The sequence below is a fragment of the Galeopterus variegatus genome, unplaced genomic scaffold, assembly GCF_000696425.1.
Source record: "Galeopterus variegatus unplaced genomic scaffold, G_variegatus-3.0.2 Scaffold1944, whole genome shotgun sequence".
NCBI classification, from domain to species: Eukaryota; Metazoa; Chordata; class Mammalia; order Dermoptera; family Cynocephalidae; genus Galeopterus; species Galeopterus variegatus.
Genome location: NW_007728055.1, coordinates 333,656 through 339,783, shown reverse-complemented (window position 1 = coordinate 339,783; position 6,128 = coordinate 333,656). Strand labels below are relative to the sequence as shown.

General features: G+C 47.9%; 1 protein-coding gene across 1 annotated transcript in view; it reads left to right on the top strand.

Moving 5' to 3' along the window:
* Positions 1–3,885: 3,885 nt before the first annotated feature.
* Positions 3,886–6,128, top strand: part of PHACTR3 (phosphatase and actin regulator 3) — a 47,605-nt gene continuing 45,362 nt past the window's right edge. The window contains exon 1 of the mRNA XM_008579700.1: positions 3,886–4,093. Coding sequence (XP_008577922.1) covers positions 3,927–4,093 — 167 coding nt within the window. The 5' untranslated portion in view covers positions 3,886–3,926. The remainder of the gene's footprint in view (positions 4,094–6,128) is intronic.

The window sequence follows — 6,128 nt, the reverse complement described above, 5'->3', positions numbered from 1 at the left end:
TGAGATGCCTGATAGAGGTCCAGGGGGAGGCACCATGAGGAAGGCTGGATATGCAAGCCTGGGGTTCAGGAGGGCAGTCGTGTTTGGATGTGGAACTCAAGCCATTAACAGTTGGCCCTGAGTGTCATGGGACAGAGGAGGTTGTCTACGAAGCACGTGTGGACAGAGAGGGAAGGGCTTTGAGGACGGAGTCCTGGGATACACCCAGAGTTAGAGGTGGGGGTGATGATGAGGTACTGGCAAAGGCAACTGAGACCCAGTCAGTGAGGTGGAAGGACACCAGGCCAGCGCAGTGACCTGGAGGGACAGAGAAGAGAGCCCTTCACAAAGCAGGGAGTGATCAGCAGTACCCAGGCTTCTGTGAGCTCCAGTAAATTGGGCTCTGGGATTCTCCACGAGCATCCTTTACTCCACTGGGGTGGATAATGGGAGTTGAAGAGACTGGGGTACGGGAACATTCTGAGTCCCACACACGGTGGGGTATCAGTGCACGGGGAGTGTGGAAGTCAGCCTCCTGCTGGGTGAGGAGGAGCCCAGAGTTCTGCTAATGAGCTGCTGTCTGGGCCACTCTGGTACCTGGGGTAAAGAGCCGACACTGGCCAGTCTACCTCCTGAACCCTGTCAGCTGTGCGTCAGAAAGGTGCCCCCAACATTTTGTAGTTGGACTATTTCTGGTAACACTGGGGTTCTACTTTTTGCTTAATTTAATTATTTTTGGACTATGTATTGGTTTTTATTGACTTTTGCCAACAAAGAACTCCTTAGTTTATTATTGAACAGGACTGGTCTGAAGATAAATGAAAGTGTTGTACTTGGAAAGACAATATTCTTTTCAACAAACGCCCCCTGGGAAAAAGGCTTTTTGTATTGCGTGATCCCTGAGTCAGGTCTAACACAGACAGTCTTGCAAAACCAGACAGGTCAAATGACAACAAATTTGGGTATTTGGAGAATGAGACTTTGAAGGGCTCTAGCCCCGTTCTGTTGCCTCCAGTGGCTGCCGAGCCTCTGGTCATCACCGCAAATGCAGACTGTTACATGCCAAGGCACCTGCAGAGCTGGAGAGGGGGTCACGGGACTAGAAAAGATAAAATGTTCTTCGTGAGATTCAGCCGATGTTTCTTGAATAAACATTCCCTGCATTGCTGTAACTGTTTGGTTAATTTCCAGAGTTTTGAAAAAGTTAATTCTGACAGTTTTTCCCAATTTTCTTCTTGCTCAATTTTTATGAAGGAGAGGATTTTTCACCATTTTTGCTGACATAACTTGACAGTGTTCTTTCTTTTTGAGTTATTTATTTTATATAAGGATACTATATGATAAGACATAAAATACACAAAACCAAAATTAATAAGTAAAATGATCAATCCCTGTTTTTTCTATGCCAATTTATAATAAAATTATATATATATACAAAATTGGACACATATACATATATATTTCTATATACAATATGCTTTCTTTTCTATAATTGGCTTTCCTTTCTATAATTTGCTCTCCTTAGCAATGTATTACTATTGATGTCTTTTTGTCACTCGATAACATGTACGTCACCATTTTTCATAGGTACATAATATATAGATTGAACAGTTGTACCATAATTGAACACATGCCCTCTTATTGGACCTTTAGGTTATGTTAATTTCTTACTTTTGTAAATAAGACTGAGATAAACATCCTTTTGTGTGCTTTTTTATGTGTTTGTCCCATTTGTTTTGGGAGGTAGACTCAGAAGTGGGGTTTCCAGAGGGAAGGATACAAAGAGAAAACAAGCATGTTTGGGGGCACTTGGGGAGGGGGCATCTTGCTTCCTACAGTCTAGAGAGAAAGGTCCCCCCATTTCCTAGCTGTTACTTCCTGCTCAGCGTTAGACAGTACAGTCTGCAAATGCATGCTCATTTAGATTAATTCAATTTGTTGGGTAGAAGGGTCATTCAAATTCATGAAAAATCCTCATTTTAAGTTACCTTCTGGAAATTTTCTTTTTTTGACTTTTAAATAGGAAAGCCTAGTGACCTCCTGATACCCTGATGAAGACCAGTCATTCATTGTTCTTATTGTGGCCCTACTGTGCACCCTTGCTATGCTGATAGAGGCTGGACTAATAAGCAGCTGAGAATGACTCGCTCCTGGCACAGAGATTTCACATGGAGTGAATTATCACTTGCATCTAGAAGTCTCCAGTGAGAGTCTTTTTCTCTGTCAAGAACAAATATGATTAAAAGTTTGTAACGACAAGCCTGAGACATTTGCGATGGGCTTAAGAACTTGCTTTATCAAAAGCTAGAGATTAAACCACATTCAGCATAGTTTTATGGTTAAGCACATTATAGTTCTCTGAAAATGGCAATCCCTTTTTGCCACATATTAGACCCTTGATATTTACGAAGGATTTGTCCCAAGACCTTTGAGACTTCCTAAATTCATGAATGTCACTGTAGCTTTCAATTTCCTCTGTAACACGCAGTAAAGACCAACTGAAAAATACATGAGACTCCTTCAGGCTCTTTATGATTCTATAAATACAGGACTGCAGTCATTTATAAAGCTATTAAGACAAATTTGCGCTGGAGCCCTTCCTGAAATGGTTTTCGGTCATTATTTTTCTCTTTCTCTCTGAAGCACGGGCCAAACAAACCCGCATTAGGAATTCAAGCCTCAGCTGAGTTCCACTTTTTGTATCTTATTTTATTCCAAATTTCCATTAAGCTAAAATGTCATGGGGCTTCTTTTCTCGTTTCATATTCCTCATGCTTTAGGAGTTGACTTGCTTTGGGGAGCCATTCTTCTTAAGAAATAAAGCTTGCCTTCCTTGATGGAAGTGACTGTGGTTGGTGATGGTTTGATCCCCCGGATTTAAACCTATGCCTGAATAAAACTGCAAAACTGCAATCATACTTTTGAGTTATTTGCAAATAGTCAGCATCTGCATTGCTTGGGCGGGTGGGGACTCTGTTATCCAGAAAGCTCAGCTAACCAGAACACCGGCATGTCCTAGCTCACTGATGAATGACCCTCTCTGTCTGTGAATGCAGCTAAACCTCCTTTCCTCTCTTAACTGAATTTAAATATTCCATTCCCGAGGATCTTCCTTGTTCCCTGATTTCACTGAGCTGATTCTGGACATGGGCAGAACACAAAGGCCAGACTCCACCAGGAGACCCAGCATCAGCCCACACGTTTGCTCTTCGATAGCCTGCTACCTCCACCCTCTTCTGGAACACAGGGGGAGTGGGCTGTCACTGAACTTAAAGTCAAGTGGGGGAGACAGATGATAAACTAATAAGCAAGAAAGATGTGAACTAAGGGAGGAATGAAAATAGGGTGGTATGTGGTGCTTGGAGGTTCCGGCTCAAGCCACGCTGTGCCCTTTGGGAGGTGGCCGCCCTGGATGGTTCGGGCAGAGCAGAGTGGTGGACAGGGGAGAGAGACGGTGTGAAGACCCTGCGGGGGGACGTTCTAGGGATGGAAGGAAGACCCACGTGGGCAGAGAGGATAGTGGCAGTGGGGAGGACGGTGGGTGCTACATGGGGATGGGTGGGGAAGCAGCCGCTGTGGGTAAAGTTACTATATGTTTTATGGTCCAAACCCAGATACTTTTGAAAAAGTGGGTGCTTATAATAATCACCCTGGGGCGACAGGTGTCAACCTGGGCTGTACCTGGACGCCCGGGATATGTGAGTCCCCACTCATGGAATGCGTGGCCTGTGGGCAGGGGCTTAGCAGAGATGGTGCCAGCCCTTTCTCCAGCATTGCCCTCTGTCCCCACTGGAAAGCTCCACAGGTGGGCAGATGCACACCTTCCTGGTTCCAGCTGTCATCAGTCACCCTGGCCAGAGTTCTTCCGGCAGGTGGGTGGCTGGATTTACAGGCCAGCCCTCCACTAAGACCTGTGTTCTTTGTCCCCCTCTCTCCTCTTCCCGGCGATGGGTCTCTCAGGAACATTGCCCAGGAAATGCAAGAAGGAGCTCCTGGCTGTGAAGCTGAGGAACCGGCCGAGCAAACAGGAATTGGAGGACCGGAATATTTTCCCCAGGAGGACTGATGAGGAGAGACAGGAAATCCGGCAGCAGATTGAAATGAAGCTCTCCAAGTAAGTGGCAGCGTGTGGGCTCAGGCGGGGCTGGTTCTGGCTCACAGTCTGAGCCCCTCAGAACCCACCTTCCCTGTGGTGCAAGACCAGGGCTCACAGGCGCAGGGTCTGCAGCGGGTCCCTCAGCCCTGCTGACTGGTGACGTCTTCATTGTGAGGGCTGTCCTGTGCTTTTTAAGATGCTTAGCAGCATCCCCGGCCTCTACATGTTATACTCCCCAGGACAACCAAAGCTATCCCCAGGCATTGCCAAATGCCTCCTGGGGGACAAATCTCTCCCGATGGTGAACCACTGGTCTGTAGGAGCCGGCAAGGCACATGATGGAGTGAAGGGGTCGCAGCCGGGAGGGACTATGCTGACCGGTGAGGATATGCCTTGTTGGGCTGGGGACAGGGACAGTTCCTGTTCACCTCCATATGATGTCATCCTGCAAGAATATGGATCAGTATTGCCAGATCTTCTGAGGTTTTCAAGGAGAACTATATACACATACATACATGTATACTAGGGTACTTCAGAAAGTTCATGGAAAGATTTGTATTACCCTTTGATTCTATTTTTCCACAAACTTTTTGAATTATGCTGATACACATGTATATACATACATATAATATTTTGGACAATATCTATACCAAGTTAACCCATCTTTTGTCCTGTTGTGTCCGAAAGCCACGAGAGAGCACCTGTTATGTTCCAGGGTCCCCTGGGCAGTCACCTCCATTCTGCCAAATTGGAGATGTACTGTGTTGTGGGGCAGGACAGACTGGAGCTGCTGTGTGTTAGTGGCTGAGGTCTGCTGGGATCATGCGCCCTTAGAAGATTTTGGAAGGCAAAACTTCCAATGAGTGGGGGCAGAACTGTGACAATGTGGTGGCTTTCAAGTGTTGGAGCCTCTCTAGGTTACTTTCCAGGGCAGAGCCAACTGGGGTCCAGAAACTCTCCGAGCTCGTTCCATAGCACAGTCCCTACCCGTGGACACTGCCTGAAGCCAGCCAGGAGCAGCTGGCTGCGCAGGCTCCAGTGGGCTTTCAGAGGGGCATTGGGCCCTTCCAGTAGGGTGGGCTGTTTTTTTTTTTTTGATCTCCGCAAAGAATGGGGCCACATGGCAGCCAGTGCTTCCCATGTGCTTGGGGGAAGGAGGCACTGATGGAGTCCCGCACGGGGCCCTGTGTCACAGCCTACCTGTGTCCACTCCATCTTCCATTTCCCCTGTGCTGGGTGTGAGCTGCCCACAAGTGGCTGAGCTCAGGCAGACAGTGCCCCGGATACCCCACAGTCTGCCCCCTCCCTCTTTAAACCCCAGAATCCGGCCCCTAACAGCAGGGAGAGATGGTGCCCCAGAGGCAAGCTGGACCAGCCTAGGTAAGTATCACTGTTCCTGTGCCGCCATTGATTTGCCCTTGATCAGTGCTTCTCACCATCCCCTGCACTCGTGCCACTGGGGACCTTGGGAAAATGCAGATTCTGATTCGGGTGTCTGTGGCGTCCTGAGAGTCTGCATTTCTAACAAGCTCTGGGGGTACCGATGCTGGTCTGGGACCACACTCTGAGAAGCAAGAGTCTAAAGCAGGTTTCTCAGCCTGGGGGCATATCGTTCTTTGCAGAGGGGGCCATCCTGTGCACTGTAGAGTGTTTAGCAGCATCCCCGGCCCCTGTCTACTAGATACTAGTAGAACCCCCCCCCCACACACACACACTTGTGACCATCGAAAATGTCTCCAGCCATTGTCCAGTGTCCCCTGGGTTGGGGACAGAATCATCGCCTGTTGAGAATCGGTGATCTAAAGATTGGCCTGGATGACTTCTCTAGGCAATGTTTTCTCAGCCTGAAGTGCAGTGCTCCTAATTTCAGGTGGGTTTGGCTCTCCGCTGGGGAGGTTGGGCCCCAAAGTCCCCAATTCCCATCAAAATCCTTTACTTGACTTTTCTCCTAGTGGAAGGCAGTAGTTGTGAGTGGGTGAAGCCAGGTGCTGTGGCTGCCACACCACACTGAGTGTTCTGCTTCCCTGGGCCTTGGACAATGCACCTATAAGAT